Source organism: Sander vitreus, chromosome 17 (assembly GCF_031162955.1).
Source record: "Sander vitreus isolate 19-12246 chromosome 17, sanVit1, whole genome shotgun sequence".
Classification (NCBI taxonomy): domain Eukaryota; kingdom Metazoa; phylum Chordata; class Actinopteri; order Perciformes; family Percidae; genus Sander; species Sander vitreus.
In genome coordinates this window covers 32,518,708-32,530,915 of record NC_135871.1, presented here as the reverse complement: position 1 = coordinate 32,530,915, position 12,208 = coordinate 32,518,708, and the positions used below count along the sequence as shown (strand labels likewise).

General features: G+C 44.0%; 1 protein-coding gene across 2 annotated transcripts; it reads left to right on the top strand.

Moving 5' to 3' along the window:
• The first annotated feature begins 1,217 nt into the window (after nt 1–1,217).
• socs2 (suppressor of cytokine signaling 2) lies at nt 1,218–9,221 on the top strand. Of its 2 annotated transcripts, none has more exons than XM_078273753.1 (3): nt 1,218–1,634; nt 4,837–5,024; nt 6,962–9,221. In XM_078273753.1, the coding sequence occupies exons 2-3, from the start codon at nt 4,892–4,894 to the stop codon at nt 7,453–7,455; spliced, it is 627 nt and encodes a 208-aa protein (XP_078129879.1). In that variant the 5' UTR covers nt 1,218–1,634; nt 4,837–4,891; the 3' UTR covers nt 7,456–9,221. The 2 variants fall into 2 exon arrangements, with proteins under 2 accessions (XP_078129879.1, XP_078129878.1); XM_078273752.1 differs by having other exon boundaries at nt 4,834–5,024.
• The last annotated feature ends 2,987 nt before the right edge of the window (nt 9,222–12,208 follow it).

Genomic DNA, 12,208 nt, shown 5'->3' with positions numbered 1-12,208 from the left:
GTTAAAGAAGAACTGGAACGGATTCTTTAGAATAGAAATAAATCAGATGATCCCATTGTTTACATGATCGTAGTTTATTAGCGGGAATCATTTAAATATTGTCCTCTGCTGCCACCCTCAGGACTGATAGAGCAACAGCAGGCAACCTGCTTTAGCTCAGCCAACAAGAACTAATACATGCTTTATAAAGGCTAGAACTATACTCTAGTTCACATATACATGCAGTATAATGATATGTAGAAATAATAATCAATAAAAACTAAAATAACACCCAATGTGAATACTATTTTCTTTAGGCTACTCAAACAAACAGCAAAGGAGATCCGTGCTTGATTAGTGTTGCTGGACCTTGTTCTTCACTCATTAAAACCACCGGGAGGAGTTCATTATCAAAACGCCACCAGGTACCAAGAAGTGAGAATTGTGACGTATTATGACCCTTTTGGCTTTCCATACAAGGCTGTGTGTGTGTGTGTGTGTGTGTGTGTGTGTGTGTGTGTGTGTGTGTGTGTGTGTGTGTGTGTGTGTGTGTGTGTGTGTGTGTGTGCGTACATGTTTGTATGTGTGTGTGTGTGTGTGTGTGTGTGTGTGTGTGTGTGTGTGTGTGTGTGTGTGTGTGTGTGTGTGTGTGTGTGTGTGTGTGTGCGTGCGTGCATGCATGCGTGTGTGTGTGTGTGTGTGTGTGCGTACATGTTTGTATGTGTGTGTGTGTGTGTGTGTGTGTCTGTCTGTCTGTCTGTCTGTGTGTGTGTGTGTGTGTGTGTGTGTGTGTGTGTGTGTGTGTGTGTCTCTGTGTGTGTGTGTGTGTGCGTACATGTTTGTCTGTCTGTGTCTGTCTGTCTGTGTCTGTCTGTGTGTCTGTCTGTCTGTCTGTCTGTCTGTCTGTCTGTGTGTGTGTGTGTGTCTGTGTGTGTGTGTGTCTGTCTGTCTGTGTCTGTGTCTCTGTGTGTGTGTGTGTGTGTGTGTGTGTGTGTGTGTGTGTGTGTGTGTGTGTGTGTGTGTGTGTGTGTATGTGTGTCATGTGTGTCTGTGTGTGTGTGTGTGTGTGTGTGTGTGTGTGTGTGTGTGTGTGTGTGTGTGTGTGTGTGTGTGTGTGTGTGTGTGTGTGTGTGTGTGTGTGTGTGTGTGTGTGTGTGTTGCATCATGCATCATGGCCAGTCCACCTTAAATCACTCCTCGCTGCAGCACGTGATCGTATTCCTGGAAAGTTCCTGGAAACGCTTCTTTTGTGTTCATGCTGATTTATCGGTTATCAGACTCGGTCTGTCCGCAGCACAGTGACCGGCGGACCGTGGACGGACACCGTGTTCGGGACACTCGCGGTGCTTTTTTAGATCTCTGGGAAACGGAAATAAATGGGTGCTTTTGTGTTTGTTTACCGTCTTTACCGGAGCGCTGCAGCTCTGTCTGTCTGACTGACGCTTGGGATCTGATGGCTGGAGCAAGACGTGCCATTTGTGCTTTAAACTTAAAGCACAGAGAACCATAAAAATATACATGAGAGCGACTCTTCTGTGGATTTTAGACCGTATATGTTGCCCGGCATGTGGGGCTGTTAGTGGAGAATTAACTGGCATCGCTGGTCCTGAGCCAACGGCTTTGGCTAGTTAGCAGCAGCTAGCTCAGACAGTCAGGTAACGTATGTGTTTAATCAGCCAACATTAAGTAACATTATGAGGTTTATTGCAGGTTAAGCGGGGATGATAAGCACCAGAGTCCGTGGAGAGCACCTGTGCTGTAACTGTAACGTTAATATAAATGAGTTGGTTTTTGTGAGCAGAATTTAAGAGTAAACTATAAAGAACAGGAGCAAATAGTTATTTTATTTGTTGACACGTTAATATACCAGCTAACTACTGAGTAGACGTAAAATCGGAAGAATTTTGAATGTAATTTGGCGTAGCGTCACAATTAACCCCGTTCATCGCTCGAAAACGGACGGTGTGCCAAACTGAATTGATTATTTAAGCGATTTAACGTAACATCAAATCTGCTGGAAAACGTGTTTTCATTACAGTCCAGTTTTATTTCTAATCTGCAGACAAGACGTGTGTGTGTGTGTGTGTGTGTGTGTGTGTGTGTGTGTGTGTGTGTGTGTGTGTGTGTGTGTGTTTTCAAAAGATCAATAGATTATCTATCATCTATCGTCTTCTAGCCTATGTAAAATGTTAACAATTACATCTAATGGAAAACATTTTTATTACAGTCCAGTCTTAATTTCTACAGACAAGAAGCACTTAAAAAAGAAGACTATAAAATATATTAATCTGAAATCTATCAATGTATGCCAAACTCTGAAACTCTGCATAAAAACTGCATTTACTAATATATCTAAATTAGATATATTGATTCTGTTTTTTTACCCATGTAACAACCAGTAGATGTGATGAGAAACAGAAGAGACAGTTATACAATTAAGAATAAAGCACATTCTTAAACCGTTTTCGAGCGAAAAACGGGAATAATTGTTACGCTACGCCAAATTACATTAAAAATTCCTGCAAATTTACGTCTCCTTGGTGGTTAGTTGGTGTATGAATGTGTCTTAAAATAATAATAAAAAAACTAATTACTTATGTTCTTTACAGTCCACTCCTAAATTCGGCCGACATTTAACAACTCATATATTTAGATAGATTATAAAATGGAGACATCTTGATCACGTTACGCCAAATTACATTCAAAATTCAAGCATTTCCACGACGCCGCGTGCAAACATGTTATTTATAGTTTCTTCTTAATTCCCACAAACAAAATCAGCCAATCGGTATTTATTAAGATACCAAAGATATAGAGATTACAACCAACATTTTAAACTTGTAACAGTGATGAAAAACACGTGAAGTAACTGTTTGTCTTTCTAGTAAAGAATGGCGAAACCTGCTACATTACGCCAAACTCCTTTCAGATTTCCAGCAATTTAAGGTCGCGCCTGGTTTGTCGGCTCGTGTACAAATCTGCTTAAAAGAAAAACCATTATGTGTTGTGTTTATTGCGTCCCCTCTTCAATTCGGCATTCAGTAAGAAGCTTCCACTCCTTCCTTTAAGATAGATAAAGGTATGTTGTGTAATATCACAGGGATAGGAATGATAAAAGATACTTTACATAGGCTATCTAACCTCCTATCTCCAACCTGGCCTGGGAACGCCTCGGGATCCCCCAGTCGGAGCTGGTTAATGTGGCCCGGGAAAGGGAAGTTTTTCCCGACCCCGGATAAACGGACGAAGATGGATGGATGGATATCTAACCTCCCTAAAATAATGGCCTAAGTCATTTTTTGTCAAAAATGATTTTCTTGCCTAAATCGTCTCCTCATGATGCTGTCCACCTCTGGGTAACATTGCGTACATCCTCAGTCGAACAGGTCATGTGATTCTGCACCTTTTAGTATAATGACCCATGTTAAGAGTGGGACTTAGGCCGTTTTATTTTTGCAATTGTACAAGCTTTTCATGGTGGCAGCTGCTTCAGAAAGCCAAACATGTGGCACTCTGCCACTGCAGGTATCTCCATGATTCAGGGCTCGTCCCCAGTTGGTCAGTGACGAGGTTTCCGTGCACGTAAACACACCGATCGTTGACAGAGATGAAGGTTTTAATGTCACAAAGGCATTTCTTCCTCCTATGTTGCATAAATGACAGACATTGTTATTAGTATGTCAATAGTCATCTATTGACATAACATTTTTGAGTGAAATTATTCATAAATATATATATATTTTTATATATATATATATATATATGTTTTCGTGTGTCAATAACTTCAAACCTTACTTTTTTAAAGTGTGCTAAACTGAACATCTTATTAAACCCTTCAGACCTGAACTCTCACACGTTAAAATAAACTAAATCAACATTTAAATGAGATATTTGTACGTGTTTATTATATGTTTGTCTGCTGTGTTTGATCATTTGACTGCGAGTGTGAAATGGCTTGTTTTTAACCATGAGTAGCTGAGGTTTAGTGACATTTTTTGCTGATTATTCTCTGGTTTGATTGTTAAAAATGTCAGAAAATGGTACACACACACACACACACACACACACACACACACAAACATAGAGAGAGACACACATAGAGACACACACACACATAGAGACACACACACACACACACACACACACACACACACACACACACACACACAAACATAGAGAGAGACACACATAGAGACACACACACACAGAGACACACACACACACATAGAGACACACACACACACACACATAGAGACACACACACACACATAGAGACACACAGACACACACACACATAGACACACAGACACACACACACATAGAGACACACACACACACACACATAGACACACAGACACACACACACATAGAGACACACACACACACACATAGAGACACACACACACACACACACACACACACACACACATAGAGACAGAGACACACACACACACACACACACACACAGACACACACACACACACACAAACATAGAGACACACACACACACACACAAACATAGAGACACACACACACATAGAGACGGAGACACACATACACACACACACAGACACAAAGACACACACACACACACACAGAGACAGAGACACACACACACACACAGAGACAGAGACACACACACACACACACACACGGAGACACACATACACACACAGACACAAAGACACACACACACACACACACACACACACACACATAGAGACAGAGACACACACACACACACAGACACACAGAGACTTTTGTACTGACTTTTGTCAGGGCTTTATATTGTAATAACATCTCCATGTCTGTCTCTGGATGATGTCGTTTCCCTGCTCTGCTGTATATTTCCAGTAGAAACCGGCTGCAGACCCCGTCCCACGCCAGACGGTCTGTCGGTCGGATCTGTCCAATGACCTGCCAGTCCTCCGAGTCCACAGAAACCCTCGAGAGCGACCGCGACCGCCGAGCCAACGCCAACGCCACCGCTGTGGAATCAGACGAGAGCACCATCGCCGTAGCCATGAAGGACCTGAAGAACACAGGTACGCTCTCAGCTCTCAGCTCTCAGCTCTCAGCTCTCTCCATCAAGGCTGAAGACCTTTTCATGCTGCCTTTCTTTAAATAACTGTTCATTTCTTATACTGAAGCTGCATTGTTGACACTGTATAATAATCTATATAAGCAGATAAAGAGAAATACCTGCTGCTGAATGTCACCACTTTCATTAATTAATGTTCCTTTTTCTGGAAGGCAGACAGATCTTAACCCTGGCGTCTTACTGTCGACCATGATGCAACTTGGAGTTTTTCTGGGTCGAAATTTCAACATTTTGTTGTTGTTTTTCTACACTTCTCTCTCATGTTCGTTGATTATTTATTTATTTATTTATTTTAATTCTTTTCTCACTTTTTTCCAATTTTTTTGTTTTTCTTTTTTCCTCACGTTTTTGTCGCTTTTTCTGATTTTTTTTTCACTTTATTCCAATTTCTTTGTCACTTTTTTTAAAACATTTTGTTGTTTTTTTTCTCACTTTTTTCCAATTTGTCTTTTTTTTTTGTCAATTTTTTAACAAGTTTTTTTGTCGCTTTTTCTGATTTTTTTTTCTGATCTCACTTTATTCCAATTTTTTCTCACTTTTTTAAAACACATTTCTGTCACTTTTTGGTGATGTTCTTGATGTTCTTGATGTTCTTGATGTTTTTGATGTTTTTTTTGTCTTTTTTTTCCAGCATTTAAAAAAAAATAACTTTGACTATTTTTATTTATTTATTTTTTCTGCATTTTGTAGCTTTTTTCCAACGTTCATTTGTCATAGTTCTGATTAGAAAGTGTCATAACATAGTGGAATATCTCGATAACAATATAACGTAACGATGAATAATCAGATATTAAAGAGTTCTGCTGCTTGTTGGATTTAAAACTAATGAAAGGAAATCATTTCCAACTTTCTTTTACTGAAAACATTGAAGATTGAATGTAATATAAACGGCAGAACTATAAAAAGACATTCAAAATGCAGTTTTCTGCTGATATGGTAGGTCTCAACATTCAACAAATAGACCCGTAGTAGTAAACATTCAGTAGACAAATAGTGATATAGACACATACTGTACTATAGAGACAACAATATACATATAGGCACATATCAACATAATATGCCAACATACAAATAAGATATAATATCAAGACAAGTACACATGGAGTGGGATGTAAAGTGCAAAGTAGTGTGCAAGATGCATATTGGAAAATAGGGTCCAGGTTGAAAAAAACTAAGTTAAAGGAGACTCCCGGTCTATTCCCCCCCGTATCTCTGTTGGGTGTAAATGTGGAGAGCTGTCAGTAGAGAAGAACTAAACCAACCAGTGCTGCCTACACCGTGTTAGCCTCCTGCTAGCGTTAGCACCCAACAGGCTGGAACAGGGCAGGTTTTAAACCTGTTTTAGCCTCTAAACAGGCTCTAAATGTCATTCCACGTGCCCCCCCATGTGCAGAGATTCCTTCTGAGGGAACACAGGAAATCTGACTGCTGGAGATGTGACAGAAAGACATAAACGTTGTTAATCCAGCCAGCACATACCTCTGTTTATTTCCTGTTTTCTGGTCAAGTCCACACTAGTCGATTGTTGAACTCCTACCATCCAAAATTCCAGTCAGATTCCCTGTGTTCCCTCAGAAGGAATCTCTGCACATGGGGGAGCTCTGGTAATGACATTTAGAGCCTGTTTAGAGGCTAAAACAGGTTTAAAACCTGCCCTGTTCCAGCCTGTTGGGTGCTAACGCTAGCAGGAGGCTAACACGGTGTAGGCAGCACTGGTTGGTTTAGTTCTTCTCTACTGACAGCTCTCCACATTTACACCCAACAGAGATACGGGGGGGAATAGACCGGGAGTCTCCTTTAACCTCAAATGTAGTGTACTGGAGTAAATGTACTTAGTTACATTCCAGCGGTGACAGTAGCTGCGTGTGTTTGTGCCCTCAGGCTGGTACTGGGGCAGCCTGACCGCCAACGAAGCCAAAGAGATCCTGCAGGACGCCTCAGAGGGGACCTTCCTGGTGCGGGACAGCTCCCAGCGGGATTACCTGTTCACCATCTCGGCCATGACGTCGGCGGGCCCCACCAACCTGCGGATCGAGTACAAACACGGCAAGTTCAAGCTGGACTCGGTGGTCCTGGTGAAGCCCAAGCTGAAGCAGTTCACCAGCGTGGTGCACCTGGTGGAGCACTACGTGCAGCTGTCCCGCGCCAGCGACAAAGCAGCAGCGGCCGCAGCAGCAGCGGCCGTGGCAGTGGCATCGAACTCTCAGCCCAACGGCACGGTGCAGCTGCTGCTCACCAGGCCGGTGTACACGGCCACGCCCGCGCTGCAGCACCTCTGTCGCATCGCCATCAACCGGCAGACGCGACGCGTGCAGGAGCTGCCGCTGCCCAACAGGCTGAAGGACTACCTGACGGACTACACCTACCACGTGTAGGGACTCAATCCCATCATGCACTGCTCCGATAGGAACCGGCAGCAATAAACAGCCGGACGGGGACACCTCTGCGGGACGTCCGGTCGACGGTCGAGGTTGAAGTCCCTGAAGTTGCCGTGAACTTGTGCTGCTGAAGTACAAGGCCAAAACGCAGCGGTGGAGGTGTAGCCTGAGTACTCGTATGACCCGTCAGTACTGCTCTGTGGTACCTTTTTTTTTCTTTTAAGATTATTTTTGGGGCTTTTCCACCTTTATTGGACAGGACAGCTAGGTGAGAAAGGGGAGAGAGAGAGAGAGAGAGAGGGGGGAGACATGCAGGAAATCATCACAGGTCGGACTCGAACCCTGGACCTCTGCGTCGAGGTATAAACCTCTCAGTATATGTGCGCCTGCTCTACCCACTGAACCAACCCGGCCACTTCGCTCTGCGATACTTTAACCGACCACAACGTGAGTTGAAGACTTGAGTCTGGACATGCTACATTACACCTTTATCCAAAGCGACTTACAATTACTATACACGCCAGAGGTTGCACGCCTCTGGAGCAACTAGGGGTTAAGTGCCTTGCTCAGGGACACGTTGGTTGATGTATCACAGTGGGAATCAAACCCAGGTCTCCCACACCAAAGGCACGGGTCATATCCACCGCTCCATCACTACTCGTTCATTGATTGGCACCGCGCGTCGCTCGCGTAGCGTCAACGTTCAAGACAATAAAACTCCCACAGTGAGCGGCGTGTGTGAACGCGACAGTTTCACACGGGTTGCGCCCGCTTATCGCCCCCCCTTCCTGCCCGCTCGCCGCTCATTGAAAATGAGTTACAACGAGCGTCAATCGCTGCCTGTCGGAAAAGACCTCAGACGTGCACGGACTGAACCGTGCTGATCTCTTTTCATAATGTTTTACTCGTAAAAGCCTCTTTCCGACCAAGTAGTTCCAGGAACAGTCCACTTCTGAACAGTTCTACTAACTACTCTCCCCCAAAACTGGTTTTCCATTTACATTCACACTGGCCAAGTGGACATAGGGACTATAGGAGGGTAAGGGAGGGATGCAAGCACGGCAACGGTCTTTATAGCGTTAAAATCAGAAAACAATACACCAAAAAAAGTATGAACTAAATACTAAATATGTGTGTGTGTGTGTGTGTGTGTGAGTGTGTGAGAGACGGCCGGCGAGTTTTCTCAAGCCCGCAGGACACGCTTGTGGAGTTTAACTCCAAAAAGACAGTTAACCACAGGTTCCCGTTAATCTTCTGATGGACATGTGTTGTGATATTTAAACAAACGAACCGTCAACGGTGAAATAAAAGCCTGTTATTTACGAGAGCGGTCTGAGAGACCTCCAGCTCACAGCGGGGTCTCTGAGCAGGACTGGCCCAGCGACGAGCTAGCGGCCGGGGCAGGCGCCTGCTGGCTGTCGCCTCACGTCATGGAGCTCCTCAACTCCGAAAACTTTGGAGCAAATTGTCAATTCGGCATCAATTTTCACAAGACTGCCTATATTAAAAATCTAAACAGTTCATTTCTCGCCTAAAACGTTGTCAGAAGTGACATTAGTGATGAATAAGATGGAGAAAATTGTTGACCTAGGTTCCTATGCTGAAAAGGGAACAGACCCCGCCCTGCAGGAGGAGCTGAAAGAGTTACAGGAACTCTGGTCAGAGGGACTTAATAATCCCCAAATTGGTCCAGTCAGAACAGGAGAAACAAAGGGTTCTAGGAAGGTTATGTTCTAGGAACGTTATGTCCTAGGAACGATATGTTCTAGGACCGTTATGTCTAGGACCGTTATGTCTAGAAACGATATGTTCTAGGACCGTTATGTCCTAGGAACGATATGTTCTAGGACCGTTATGTTCTAGGACCGTTATGTTCTAGGAACGATATGTCTAGGACCGTTATGTTCTAGGGCGTTATGTCTAGGAACGTTATGTCCTAGGACCGTTATGTTCTAGGAGCGTTATGTCTAGAGCGTTATGTCTAGGAACGTTATGTTCTAGGAACGTTATGTTCTAGGAGCGTTATGTTCTAGGAACGATATGTTCTAGGAGCGATATGTTCTAGGAGCGTTATGTTCTAGGAGCGTTATGTTCTAGGAACGATATGTTCTAGGAACGTTATGTTCTAGGAACGTTATGTCTAGGAACGTTATGTCTAGGAGCGTTATGTTCTAGGAACGTTATGTCTAGGACCGTTATGTTCTAGGACCGATATGTTCTAGGACCGTTATGTTCTAGGAACGATATGTCTAGGAACGTTATGTTCTAGGACCGTTATGTTCTAGGACCGATATGTTCTAGGAACGATATGTTCTAGGTCCGTTATGTTCTAGGACCGTTATGTTCTAGGAACGATATGTTCTAGGACCGATATGTCCTAGGAACGATATGTTCTAGGAACGATATGTCTAGGAACGTTATGTTCAAGGAACGTTATGTTCTAGGAACGTTATGTTCAAGGAACGTTATGTTCTAGGAACGTTATGTTCTAGGAACTGCAGAAATCCCTCCGGTTGGAAAGCGGCGTTAGACTGCAGACGACCACCAGAGACGCTGGAATCCATTTAGTAGTTTATATCGTCTGAACACGTGTTCAAAGAACTGCTCTCCTACAGCTGCAACACACACACACACACACACACACACACACACACACAGACACACACACACACACACACACACACACACACACACACACACACACACACACACACACACACACACACACACACACACACACACAGACACACACACACACACACACACACAGACACAGACACACACACACACACACACACACAGACACACACACACACACACACACACACAGACACACACACACACACACACACACACACACACACACACACACACACACACACACAGACACACACACACAGACATACACACACACACAAACAGAGACACACACAGACAAAAAAGGGACAAAACTGTCCAGCAGACATCATGCGTGTCATTCATGGCTCAATTCAAACATTTATTGTAAATAAAGTCCCATGGTGGACACAGGAAGGGGCGGGGCTTCCCTCCCTGTTAGTTTAGTTGCATCAGTAAACAGACACACAGATAATAATGTTTGCATCATAAATATGTGGTTCATTCCAGTTTAAAGACTTTTAAATTCATGTTTACTCTCCAAAAACCCTGACAGAAACTAACGTAAACAGAGCCAGAGTCAACATCCCGATATCTCTGGAGTCAGTTTGTTGTTCAAAACCTTCAAACGCAGGAAACGCTGGCCTGTGATTGGCCGACGGACGGCCATGAAAAGTTCACTCGGGGCCGACTGTTGGCGAGGCGGCCGGTCGGCATTTCCTGCAAACAAAAACACCGTGTTGTTCTTCATCCCAACGCTCGGCGTCACAGCCGAGTCAGAGTTTGGGTTTGTGCTGGACTTTGTCCCCCCTGCTGGGATGGCGTACTCGGGGACTCTGGGCCAATCACAGCGCAGGAAAACAAAGGCCCGCTCTGTGCCGCCACGTCAAAGTTCAGTTAAAACCCAGTCACACATCTGCAGATTATTATGATTATTATGATCTAATCAGAGTGTGAATTCCTGAACTTGATTCAGGATCAGTTGTATCCATGAAGCAACTTTCATTACACGTCAACTCAAAGCCAAAATATAAACAACAACAACAGAAATATGAACCGAGTATAAGCATCAACACAACAAGACAGGCTACAAAAACAAACAGGGAAAAACTTACCGTACAAATACACACACACTCACACACAGTTTCACACACACACAGTCACACACACACAGTCACACACACACATACAGAGCCAGACATACAGTCACACACACACACACAGTCACACTCACACACACACACACACACACACACACACACACACACACAGTCACACTCACACACACACACACACACACACACACACACACACACACACACACACACACACACACACACAGACTACTGCTGCCAGGTCAGACACACACACACACACACACAGTCTCACACACACAGTCACACACACACACAGTCACACACACACACACACACTCACACACACAGTCTCACACACACAGTCACACTCACACACAGTCACACACACACACACAGTCACACACACACAGTCACACTCACACACACATACAGATCCAGACATACACACACACACACACAGTCACACACACACACACACACAGTCACACTCACACACACACACACACACACACACACACACACAGTTTCACACACACACAGTCACACACACACAGTCACACACACACACACACACACACACACACACACACACACACACACACACACACACACACACACACACACACACACACACACACACACACACACACACACACACACACACACACACACACACACACACACACACACACACACACACACACAGTCACACACACACAAAAACCTCTTCAAATGAATAAATCTTTATTGCTGAGCGTAAACCATGAGCAGATCTTTGTACGTGTCACAGCTGAGGAGGGAAGCCTGCAGCTTTGGGCCCGTTTGATTTTTAAGAAATATTTATTGATTGTGTCACACTGTTTTTCGGGTCCATTCTTTGTAGAAGGAGCTGGCCAGACTCTGAAAGCATGCACTGTCTGCTCTGTAATGTTGATCAGCTCCATGAGAGAAATAAAGGTTTTACATGGTGCTCCATCACGTCTCTCTGCTGCCTGGCTTCTCTGATCATTCATTTATTTGTGTTGCTGATTATGTTT